At 40.8% G+C, this 13,427-nt stretch overlaps 1 protein-coding gene across 1 annotated transcript in view; it reads right to left on the bottom strand.

Moving 5' to 3' along the window:
• Positions 1-13,427, bottom strand: part of LOC122811200 (EF-hand calcium-binding domain-containing protein 4B-like) — a 1,881,211-nt gene that overhangs the window by 463,684 nt on the left and 1,404,100 nt on the right. The window contains exon 7 of the mRNA XM_044082881.1: positions 8,635-8,725. Within this exon, the coding sequence (XP_043938816.1) occupies positions 8,635-8,725 (91 nt within the window). The remainder of the gene's footprint in view (positions 1-8,634; positions 8,726-13,427) is intronic.

The raw sequence follows: 13,427 nt of genomic DNA, 5'->3' as shown, positions 1-13,427 counted from the left end.
GTTCATCCCTGACCCTGTTCAAAAGAAACCTTGATCATTGGATGGGAAATTGCAAATTCTCCCCTGATCTGGACCCCAAGCCTCTGATAGACAGAAGCTGACAGTAAGTAACAATCTCCAACTAACATACCCTCCTCCATAATCCTTTGCTAATATACCCCACCATATAGGCCTCCATGGAACTCAGGGACAAAACTAGGTTGGGCTGCATAGCTAGGGTTGTAAAGACCCTGGTAACCGTTAGCCTAATATGAACTTATGAAGCTATGAACCTTGAAAAACCCTAGTATTGGTTTGATCTAGCAGAACAGACTAACAAGTCATCCATTAAAAGTGAAGTTTTACAATGGTTCTTGCCCACTTCATTCCCCATAAAATCAGTACATCTCAGTTAAACACCAACTGGTCCAGATAAAGGAAAAATGAAAGAAAGGAAAGATAGCAACTCTCTCACTTACCTCTCAATGGTGAAAATACAAGGAATAATGCTCCCCAACCTTATATTCTGGAAGTAATTTTAAATATAAGAATTAAACCAAATATTGGGGGGGGCAAGTGTGGTCAAAATATTTCCTTGCAATCAACTTGACCAGTAAAAGCGATATCTGCCTATTTTCTCTCTCTCTTCTAACAGTGTCATCTTAAGCAGATCAGAGGTAGATTTTCAAAAGAAAAAATAAAACAGTTTGCCCTGAATTTACAAGGAATGGCAGTAACCCTGCCAATCTATTGCAATAATAGTTCCAACAACTTAGAATCATAGTTTGGTACAGAAAAAGGATGATAACACATGCTCAAGTATGATCCTTGCCCTATTTGGGGATAACAAGGATGATGGCCTATTTTCGAGTCTTAGGGAGCTTCCCCCTCCAAAAAAACAATTCACCATTGACCCTAACTCTGTAGCCACCTCCTGTCCACCCATTCATAAGCTTTGACAGGAATTCCAACCAGCTGAACAGCTTTACCCCATTTTAGCTTCTTATTAATGTTCTCACTGGTTACTCTCTTAACAAATAAAGTTTTATTTCGAAGCAGTGCAAAAAAAAAAAAAGCCGATACTGTCACCTTTAATTAGCCCTGATGCATCTGAAGTAACTATGGTTGCAGTCATCTCTACTTTTCATTTGAAATGCAAATACTGAAATATGTATTATTTTTAATCATTCTACATAGTACTGTATGCAGTTTTCCCATTCTTCTGAGGTAACTCTAGCTAAGCTCTCCCATTCTTTCCTGGGGAAGAACAAAAACACTTGGTGCTGTAAATCCTTCCCTTTACAGTAAAATACGTTTAACCTCCATGTTTTCCTTTGTTAGTGGAGCAACCCATACTTTTACTATAAGAAATGCATGGTCAGAGACAACCACAGCAAAAGTATGCATGACATCCATCAAATAAATTAGGCATATTTTTGAGACCAACTTAACTGTTTTAAGATACTGTCACTATACAGATAAGTTTTATTTAAACAAAAAAAAAAATAGCAGCTGCAAGACAATCATTTTTGAAGACACCTTATTTTAAAGCATTATGAGGCACTTTGGTAGAGGCCATAAAAAGCTTTGCGTTGAAGCTCAAGATTAATTGCCAAGCTTTTTTTGATCTCACATTACCCTTTTCAGAAGAGGTATGAGTTTAGAAATTCATATAAGGAAAACAAAAACATTTTTACAAGATGTCACAGAAGAAATACTCACATGAATACAAAAGAAGAACATGTGAAGAGGTGATCAAATGAAAGAAGAATATAAAGTTACATCACAAAGTTGTTCGATAAACCAAAAGACAGTAAGCAATATGTAGAATAACACATTTTCAATATTCACACTGATCTGCAATACAGTAACAGTCTAATGTTCTTTGGACATCTGGATCTGCTGTATGTGATTTGTGGCTTGTAGTTAGTCTGGGGTCACTCTGGGTGGCATTAGTAAGCCATGCTAAGACACGTATGCTTATTTAGCTTCTTCCCCAGATAATTTTTGCCACACGGTTGTCAGCCTTCAAGCCATTTTCTGTCAGACCCAAAGACCTGAAACATTCCTCCATATGAGGGACTATACAGTACCATACAGAGCATGGCACTTGAGGAGCCACCTTTCAGGGAGTACTGAGGGTCACTTGTTCTATCAGTGTCATCCGTGCAACAGAAAGCATTTTCTATAGTCCTGACTCTATCTGCTGGACAAGAGACTGAGCTACCAGTACAGAGTCTCACTACATCTTCCATCTTCTTAGTGCATGCACCCACACATTCTCTATTGAGGGGTACCACCAAAAGGTGGCTTTGTGTGCTGAACCCCCCCCCAGGATGTTTATATTCTTCCTTCCCTCTTGTTAGTGCATGCACCCACACATTCTCTACTGATGGGTACTACCAAAAGGTGGCTTTGTGTGCTGAACCCCCCAGGATGCTTATATTGTACCTTCCCTCTTGTTAGTGCATGCACCCACACATTCTCTCTTGAGGGATACCACCAAAAGGTGGCTTGTGTGCAGAACACCCCCAGGATGTTTATATTGTACCTTCCCTCTTGTTAGTGCATTCACCCACACATTCTCTATTGAGGGGTACCACTAAAAGGTGGTTTTGTGTGCTGAACCATCCCCAGGATGTTTATATTGTACCTTCCCTCGTCTTAGTGCATGCACCCACACATTCTCTATTGAGGGGTACCACCAAAAGGTGGCTTTGTGTGCTAAACCCCCCCAGGATGTTTATATATTGTACCTTCTCTCTTGTTAGTGCATGCACCCACACATTCTCTATTGAGGGGTACCACTAAAAGGTGGCTTTGTGTGCTGAACCCCCCCAGGATGTTTATATTGTACCTTCCCTCTTGTTAGTGCATGCACCCACACATTCTCTATTGAGGGGTACCAGCAAAAGGTGGCTTTGTGTACTGAACCCCCCAAGGATGTTTATATTGTACCTTCCCTCTTGTTAGTGCATGCACCCACACATTCTCTATTGAGGGATACCACCAAAAGGTGGCTTTGTGTGCTGAAACCCCCCAGGATGTTTGTATTGTAGGCCCTCCTCAATGGGACTGTGGCAATTTGTGTCCCGGCTCTGCTTTCCAACCCCATCCCCTAAAGGATAGGCATGTTCATCCTCCTCCTCCTCCTGTCATGGCCATCAGTATCTAAGCTTATCATTAAATCTTATTTGCCTGGGTGATAGTCAGACCTTTATTCCTCTAAATCACCTGTGCTGGTTTTATTGGCTTTTGTCTAAAATTCTTAATGTCTGGGGTGTATGCCAGCTGGTCTTGTAAGCCTTTCCAGAGATTAGTAGTTAACAATAACAACATTTATTTCATCAAATTTAATTTCAGCATTTTAATAATACAACATGCAGAACAATATATAATGCATTGTACTTAACAGAACTGGAATACCCACAGCTAACTGATACAGCATTAAGTCAATTATTCAGGTGTCTTTGAATGACTTGACCAAGGAGTGCATGCAAAGTTTACTTGGCTGTACACCATTCTGTGTTGTGAAGAAAAATATTTTGTAGTACAAAAAAATCCCAAATCCTTTATAATAAAAACAAGAACAAAAATACAAAACAACAAAACTAGATGTTTTTAAGTTAAAAGTCCACCTAGTTCATGTGTCCCATAGTTTTCTGGTTCAAAATCAGGCAATCTGTCCTCTCCACCCAACATTTTTTCTTTGCTAAATGTCACAGTAAAACACTACATACAGCTCTTTTCAGAGGTCATGAGACAAGAGAGTTATCAATGGAGTGTGTGCCACTTCTGCTGGTGCCTTAGGTATATGTTCATGGTTATAAACACCAGTCTGTTACAGTAAAAATTACTTCCTAACCCTTGTAAAAACATGTACACAATTTTTTTTATAAAACATATCACCAAGTATAATGTGTCTCTTTAGTTTGATCACGTCTAAGGAAAACTTCTATAATGACCAGGGTAGTAATAGTCCTAAGACTCTGTTACAAGATACTGCACTGTTAATCAGAGCCAGACTCAGGTATTACATCATCATATTACTTTCCGGGAAATATCAAGGGTGGGTATATGAGGCAAATCACAAATAATTCCTGGGTTTAGCTGCATGATGACGACTAATTTGTGTAATGTATGTATATGCTTTCAAAGATTACTTTAAGCGAATGGTTAAAATTCCTCTTTAAGAAGTCCATCTTTGGTGATAAGTGAAGTTTTAGTACTAGTGTCATAGTATTTAATCACTGCAGGAGAGATAAATGCTTACTGTGTTCCTGTTAAGTAATTAAAAAGAAAGTGGTGACATTTTATTATCATATATACATTTACTACTTAACTGAACTTCTGCAATGTGCTCCATTTAGCTAATATATCTTATAGCTGTGTATGGTTGGTAAATTGGAGCCTTTATTTTAAATATTCATCATTTTATAAATTATGCTTTAAAAGCTTCACCTGGGGGGAGACAAGCCACCATACTAAGTCCTTTTTGCAAGGTTCCATGATCAAGATCATGTGTGACATTGGTAAATCCTGGAAAGACCACTGAGCGAAAATAAGTCACTGCAGAATCTGCATGTGGAAGCTTGCCAAAGGAACTAGTGTAACTGCAGCAGCCATTGAGCCCAAGACTTGTAAAACTTCTCTTGCCTGAACTCGTCTTTTTTATGAAAAACGAAACTTGTTGACGAATGGTTGACATCCTGTCTTGAGGCAGTTTTGCTATCATGCGTCTTGTATCTAAGTCTGCTCCTATAAAGGTAATAGATTGACAAGGCAACAAGGCAGACTTTTTGTAGTTTATGGTGATGCCTAACTGGGAACAATTTTGGATTGTGTAATCCCATGCTTTGATCAGCTGATGCTTGGTGGTAGCAGTGAGGAGCCAGTCATTTAGATATGGAAACACATGGAATCCTTGATGCCTCATGTGAGCCGTGACCACTGCTATACACTTGGTGAACACCCTGGGGGCAGTGGTGAGACCAAAGAGCAGGGCTCTGAACTGATAATGACTGTCTCTCAGCCGGACGTGTAGAAATCTCCTGGATTGCCTGTTCATTTTTATGTGGTAGTATGCTTCCTGGAGATCTATGGAGCACATCCAATTGTCCTGACCCTAGAAGGGAAGAATGGACTGCAGTGTTACCATCTGCAACTTCATCTTTTTTACCGATTGGTTTAGCTTGCTGAGATCCAAAATGGGTCTGCAGTCCCCTGTCTTTTTTGGAACTAAAAAGAACGTTGAGTAAGTTCTGGATCTGATTTGGTCTGCCGGGACTTCTTGGATGACTCTTTTTCTAGCAATCTTTGAACCTCTAGGATTATGTGATCAAAGACTGGTTGGAACATCTTGGATAGAACATTTTTTTGAGGGGGAATGAGAAAAAGGAATTTTGTAACCCCTGGATATTATCAACAGTACCCATGTTTCTCTTGTGATAGTTTGCCAGGCTGCTGGGTACAGTGATAGTCTGCCCCCAACTGCCTCCAGAGGGCCAGTCGGGCCTCCCTTCAGAAGTGCTGGATGGGCCTAGCAGAGAATGTATCTCTGTCACCCTGCTGTTGCAGACCCCCTCTGCCGTGAGGGCAGCGTCTTCTGTTGTTGTTTCCCCCTCTGCCCCTGGGAGAAAAATCTCTATGTGTGTCAGACGAAGCTACCTGGGATTTTTTGGAACCACATCTTTCCACTCTTCTGACCTTTAGGCTAGGGTCTAGATGGAGTGGAAAAATGGACTCCTATGGCAGAAAGAGTCTTGCCATCCTGTTCACACCTGGTGAGAGTCTCTTTTACCTGAGGCCCAAACAAGGACGAGCCATCGAAGGGGGTGTTGTTAAATGAAGACCTAAAAGGTTCTGCAAACTGTCAAATGTGCATCCAGGAGTGTCTTCACTAAGCTACTCCAGTACCTGCTGCCCTACTCACTCCATCTGCTGCATAAGAAATGCCTCATGGAGGAGTTAACCACGGAGGTCAAGGTCACAAGCTGGGAAGCTGCCCTGTTCGCAACTCCCTCAGCTGTAGGATCTTGCAGGGTATCTCCTAGCTCTTTCAGGAGATCCCTCTGAAGTCATGGGAAGTGTGATAAGTAACTCAGTGACCTGAGAGTAAAGGTTGCTGCAGAGAACATACGCTTCCCATACCTGTCCATTGTACGAGACTCTTTGTTTGGCGGATGGACAGATGACGTTTCCGCAAGCTCCTTCTTAGTGACTGCTGCCACCATCATGCCATCAACAGGAAACCCTTTGAAAAGGAAATACTTATCCTTGGGTGCAGTAATAAATTTATTCGGTCTCCTTGGAACTGGTCCCATGGTCTCGGGAGCGCTCCATGCCTTTCGACTCACTACAGACAAAAGTGGGTCAAAAGGCGGAGACATCCAAGAGGTGGAGGGTCGGGAACCAAATGCATCCAGGTAGACAGACTCATCTGCAGAAGGGGCTAGGGACTTTCAACCACCCCTCTGTCTAAGGATTTCCAAGATGTCTGAAAAGAAGACATCCTCAGAGGGGGACCCTTCCAATTCATCCAAGTTTGTATCAGAGGTGATAAACTCTGAGAACTCTGGATGCTTCCTCTTACATCTTTTCTTCTGAGAGACCTCCTCCGAATGTTCGGGGGAGGTTTCAGAAGAGGTGGGGTCACCCAATGGGGCATCCTAGGGAACAGGTTCCCTATGCTTGGAGGCAGGAGGAGGGTCAAAGGCAGTTACAGGTAGCGAGGGAGAAGGACCCAATGAAGCCAAGGGTGGAGCAGTCTCAGGAGACAGCACGCTCCTCATCACCTCGAAGGCTCCATAGTCCCATGTCAAAGGAGCTGCCGGCTCCAAAAAGCCCGAAGATCTCCTGTGAACTGGGAGTGACAGCTCTGAGGCCAATGTGGAAGCCGAGCTTGCCTGTGTTGAAGCTCTGAGAGGGAGAGCGGGGTCAGACAAGGGTCTGATGCCACTTCCCCCCTCAAAGCCGGTGAGAGAGCTTTGGCGCCCAGATCCCTTGATGGACTGAGACATCAAGGAGATTGGAGCAGTTGCTGGAACTGATAAAGGAGATGTAACTGGAGCTGATGGTTCCACCACCATGACCTCCATGCACTCTGGCTCAGAGCTCAAGAGAGTTGGAGAAGGAACCGATGGAAAAGCTGGATGGGCCAAAGGAGCCAATTCCTTATGGGCTGGGCTCGACAGAAATTTAGCAAGTGCCTGTGACTTGAGAATCCTGTTGACCACTCTCTCCACATCATGATCCGAAAGCCAGGAGGACCGAGAGGAGTGCGAAGAGGACCGGTGACTACCCGCTCCAGGTTGCAGCAGAGGTGATAGTGGAGCAGAGCATACCGGCTGCAAAGAAGGAGAACTTGTTCTCTTATGGGTCCGGACTGGCTCTGAGGACACAGATGGAGCCGTCAGAGAATTAGCTTTGTCAGAGCCAACACTGGGAGCCGACACAGCCGAAGGTTTGTCAGTGCATTTTGTCTGTCCCAAACTCGGAACCGATGACTTAGTGTGTTTTTCGGACAATTTAGCTGGCTGAGGACACAGATGATGAATCTTGAGGGTTCGTGAGAAGGCCACACAAAATTAACTTATTTCTTCTCTCCTGCTGGACTCAAACTGAAAGCATGAAAAATCGAGCAACACTACAACAAGGCTGTAAAGGCTAGCCCAAACAACAATAAAGAGAAAGTTTTTTTTTTTTTTAAAGGGGAAAAGAAAAAAAGGAAAAGCCTCTAACTTAAACAGCTACTCCCCCAATAGGGCAGCTTTTAACTTAAATGGCTGTCCCAGAAAGAGTGGGGAAAGAGAAGAAGAACCCTCTAATTTAAACAGGCTCTAGGGAAAAGCAAGGTCTGAAGAGAAAGCAAAGGCCAAAAAGTACCCACAACAAGAAGATGAAGAGGTTGTTAGACTAACAGGGGGTAGTATACGCTCTAACAAGACAATACAACCACAAAAACCTAGAAAAGGATAACAATAAAGTGAAAAAAGCACAAAGTACTTAGCCTGAGCCAGTAGTTGCAATCTTGACATGCAAGTGTCAAACAAGATCTGAGTAGCTACCGCTAGGCATGTTGGGATAGGGGTTAGCTTCGAACCAGTAAAAGCTCTGGAGCTATAGTAAATCGGCCGAGTCAGAGCTGAGGATTGGCTCTGAACCAATCAGTAAGAACAAAGGCAAGATGGGACAACATAACATCTACTCATTCATTTTTCATTTATTTATTTACTCCACTTCAGTGTCATGGGCAAGCTGAAGCCTATCTTGGAACTCAGTGGGTACAAAGACAGAGAAATTAATTCTGAACAGGATACCAGTCTACTGCTGGACGGACAAATACACACAGCTTACACATCCTTCACACCTGTAGATGGTCACAGGTATTGCCAATTTATTTGTTCTGGGATGCAGGAGGAAACCAGGGCACAGTGCCAGGAAAAATATACAAATTATTCACAGAACTTACAGCATCCAATAAATAGAATGAAGGACTAAATAATGCTAATCAGCAGTTAAAACACTGTACCATGGTGCAGCCCCAAAGAAAATCACCATGCTTTAATTTAAACAGCAGCTAATCAGCAATTCTGAGTATGTAAACCCAGCAATTTGAAGTGCTATTCAAATTACACGTACTAAAAAAAGGGGTACCTGGGAAAGAAGTCTGTCCTTTTCCTTTTTAATCTGCTGTTCCATTTCTTCATAGAGATGCCTTACTTCATTGTCATGATCATTTTCCCTTCTATCAAGACAAATAGAGAAAGCTTTGATTCTGTCTACATATCAAGATGTACTTAATGAGCCAGCAAAAGTACAAAAGACAAAGTCCTTACTTGCTCTTAATGCAACTATTTTTAACATTTTTATAAAGACAAAACTACATAAGAAAAACTTAAATACCCTTAGTTGTTCTTAAAGCAAGAATTTTAACACTAAAGATGCAAAGGATAAAATATTGTATGCTACTTTTGCTTCAGAAAATTATTGACAGTGACTTTGTAATACAATACTAACTTATACTTCTATTATTTTAAGGACATTTTAACTTATTTACATTTTGATTGGATTGTCTCACTGATTGAGGTCCATTATGAAGAGGAACTAGGAAGAAAAGTTTCTAATATTATACAACATGAATATTTGACTATATTGAATCATATATTATGATTACATTTCCATGCAGGACAAGAAAAAAAAACAGTAACAGTAGTCATGAAATAAATGTTAAGACATGAACGGAGATCAGAGAAGCTGTGCAGACAGATCATCAAGTGACCTCAAAGATATTACGGCAAACTTACTGGCTCATCTGAGGTAGATGATGGAACATCAATCAGATTATGGTGATCAAGGAATGGACAAGAACACTATCATGGATGTGAATCCTGTGAAGTAGAAGAACATGCTGAGAAAGTCCTTAATCCAGAGGACATGCATGCTTAAATGAAAGAAACACCAGAAAACTGGATGTTTGGAGTAAATCATTACAACTGAAGTCAGTGAAGTGGTTAGAAGATTCTGTAATGGTAAAGCTGCAGGTGTGGGTGGGCTCAGGATGGATATATTGAAAACTCCAGACAGGGTTGGGTCAGTATAGCTAAAACATCTCTTCAGTGCAGTATTGAATATAGAATAGTACATATGAATTGGTAACTGACATGATGGCATCTATTTTTAAGATAGGGGATAAGATGTGTAACTTAACTACTAGGTGATCAAACTCCTTAGCCTCCCCTCAAAAAACAGATATCAGAGCATTGGAAAGAAAACTTCAACTGACAGACAGTTCTCAAAGTCAGGTAGAGTAATGTGTCTATCATGGGCTGTGGGAGTAAGCTAGTTTAGTACATAGTAATCAGGATTTACAGACTGATCATGACCACATGCCTTGGCCATGTGCTGTGGGAGGTCTAAGAGGAGTATGGAACACTGGGACAACTGATGCAGCTATCAGATCCCTGCATGAATATAGTGAAGGCACACCAAGAGCTGTCATCATATTCTTACTGTTAAGTCAGATTGGCTGAAGACAGATCTTAGGCTGTAACAATGATGCATTTTGTCAGCATACAGCAGTATGTTTCATGACTTTAATGACTAAGAAATCAAGTTGCAGCCAAAGTTAGGAAAGTGTCTCATTTGAGAAATTAGCAGTGGCATCTCTGTTGTTGCAAATTATTCTTCTAGCCTTATCTGATTATGATCTCCAATAAGCTCTCTGGTGGCTAATTACTGACTGAAGCAGATGAGATAAGAATTAGCACCTTCAAATTTGAGGATATGATGTTCTTCCAGAAAGGAATGGTATAATGTATTCAGGTCTATATCAATTCACCGAAATGGTTGAAGTTCGAACACCATATGTTCGAACTTCTAACCACAAAGTGCAAAAACATCGAAGTCTTAGATCAGCGATTTTTTTTCCCAGGGAAAAAAAATCGCTGTTCCAAGAAACACACAGACAACACAAGCACACCAAAAAAAATCAATCCACACACACACACTTAAAATCCTACATCTAACCCTACACTAAACTGTACATACACTACTATCTATCCACTTACCTTAACCCAAATCCTAACTCTAAGGTCTGTCACTATCACACACTCACCTGACCTGCGCCCTAACCCTAACTCACCTATCCCGCCCTAACCATAAAGTCTGCCACTATTACACACCCACCTCACCCGCGCCCTAACCCTAACGTTCACACAATCGCACACTTACCTGAACTCGACCTGTAACTTCCCACTACAGTCCTGATAATTGCAAAGCCACAGAAACGGCTCACCAAATTCTTTCCCTGGAAAAGAATTTGGTGTTCCGCGGCTTCGTGATAATCAGTGTTCGAACTTCACAGTTCAAACATCTGGTATTCAATCGTCAGCCGTTTCGATGGACTGATATAGACCCATTCTGGTGTGTGTGTGTGTGTGTGTGTGTGTGTGTGTGTGTGTGTGTGTGTGTGTGTGTGTGTGTATGTGTATGTGTGTGTATGTGTGTGTACATGAGTAATGTGAAAACAGATATCTTTGATGGAGGTATTTAAACACCAAGATGTCTTTCTCATAAGCGCAGGGGTACAGAAGAGCAATTCTTTTGAAGTGGAATGAGGTGGTTGCTCTAGACCTACAGGCAGTGAACCTATTTGTGATACAGAAACAAGAGATGAGCTCTCCAACAAAGCTCCTAGTTTACTGAACAGGCTACATCTCCATCACCTGCTATGGCACAAACCTTGGCTAGTGACAGGAAGAAATGCAACAAATACAGAAAGCAATAATTATAATAATAATCAGAAGGATCATTGTTTATTCAGCCTGAAAGGATAAGGACCTTCTTGATATGGAAGAGCTCCTTTGGTTAAAAAAAAATCCATCTGAAGTGATTAGGGCATCTTATAAGGATGCACTAGGATGGCGCCATTGGAGCTGCTCCAGGCAGACCTCCTAGGAAGGAGACTGCAGCAGATCCACAATAGCCTAGAATTGTGATGCTAAGTGGGTCTGATAAATGTTGAGAGTCCTCAAAATGAGATAGAGTCTGTTCTTAGGAAAATAAGGTTTTGGTTTTCCTGTTTATTCTCCTGTGAATACAACTCCCAAAAGGGGAAGCAGAAGTAAGTAAATGAGAGTGGCTATATATCCAATAGACAGACAATTTAATAACATAGTAGTATAGAAAGCTAGCTGTGGCACAATGACATTTGTTGCCATGAACATGTTATGGCAAACATGGATCGAGCCAAGTTAAGTGTATTTATGGTCTGGGTCTACATTTATAGGTATCAAAACAAGTAAGATACCAATAAACATCCTCAGAATAGCCTTTCATGAAACTGATTTGTTGAGTATGGCGATTATCTGACAGCAGGTGGAAACTGTACAGTTCAGTAAGTCTGGATCTTGGACCACCTGAGTAAGAAATGAAAGTAAAAAATGCAAGATTAAAGAATGGGGTGATGTGGATTCAGGCAGTCTGCACCACCACCATGCTGAGTGCTTTGCCTTCTGGACCCCCTAAGTATAACTTACTCAGATGTCACACAAGTGTGATACAAGTTACCTGTTCTTGGGGGAAATGGTACATTGCTGGATCAGGACACACCAACTGTACAGTTAACTTCCAAACAGCTAGCCAAAATAATTATCGTAATTTGGCAGCAGAAGTGATTTTCCTTCCAAAGGAACCTATGCTTAGTCTCCGTGATAGAATGAAGAGTTTAGTATCCTTTGAATATCTCCACTGTGCTTCTCGATAATAATCAATTGAGGCAGCTTGAACAGCTTATGAAGCTGTCCCCAAGGAACCTCTTTTAGAAGGTAAACCAGGAAACCTGTTATGAAAGGCAAACCATGGCCCAAATGATGGAGGCTTGGGGTCAGACATAGAAGATATTGGTGGAATTTTACATCCTTGCTTGCCTGAAATATTGATGATTAAAAAACAAGTAAGAGGCATTCACATATGCAGAATCATTAGAAAAATAATTTCAAGTCAGAACACTTTCTACAATAACCAGAAAAGTGCTATTTGGATGGATTAAGAGAGGGAGAGAGAGATAGATAAAGGAAGTGAATACTCGTCATGATACGAATAAACTGGAAATTTCACACTAAAATGTATAAGCATTTATTACGTAAAAATAATGCATTGTCAGGATATATAAAATATGTCACGGTGAGTAAACTATTTTGATATTACAATATTTATATAGACAGGCAATCATTTTTATGTAGAAAATGAATCACTCTACTGTTGCTCCTCCAAAGAAAGCAATGTATTTGTGTGTGTTCCCCTCTTTCTTCAGGTATGACCTTACTTAATACTTAAACAATATGAGTCACTCTGCTCTACTCTTTTAAATCTCTAAACTACTATGAACATATTCTCCTGGGTGCTAGAATTTACTAGTGTGTAAAGAAAGACAGAATGGAAAATAATGAGGGTTATTTGTCATCCAGTCATCAGTCATGCAACAGCAAAATCAATACCATATCCAACCAAAAAAAACTGTCATGGCTTCCTTAGCCTACAAAAAAGATTTACTTCTGGAACTGGTAAAAAAAGGTTTTTATGCTTAAATTCCTAACTGCGCTGTCTCTTAATACAGTCTGGACTAGCCTGAGTAAAAATACCAAAGAGAGGACCGTATCCTAGATAACAATGCAAACAGGTGTTAAACACATCCAATATAATGCAATACTAAAATTAAACTGTAGTGAAATTACATTATTAAAAATACAGAACAGTAAGAATGTAATTATCTAAAAAGCATAAAAAGATAATTTCTGTGCAATCAATAACAAGTCAGCAATGTGGGAATGAACTAATTTTGGCAAAAAGATGTCTTAAACTTTATGGAATATATTTACGACAAATCAGTGCACTGGTAAATGTTACATTTCAGGCAGGTAGAAAACTAACCAAAAGAAATGCATGCT

Source organism: Protopterus annectens, chromosome 9.part0 (genome assembly GCF_019279795.1).
Source record: "Protopterus annectens isolate FY-2018-M chromosome 9.part0, PAN1.0, whole genome shotgun sequence".
Taxonomy (NCBI): Eukaryota; Metazoa; Chordata; order Ceratodontiformes; family Protopteridae; genus Protopterus; species Protopterus annectens.
This window is presented reverse-complemented; position numbering and strand designations above follow the sequence as displayed.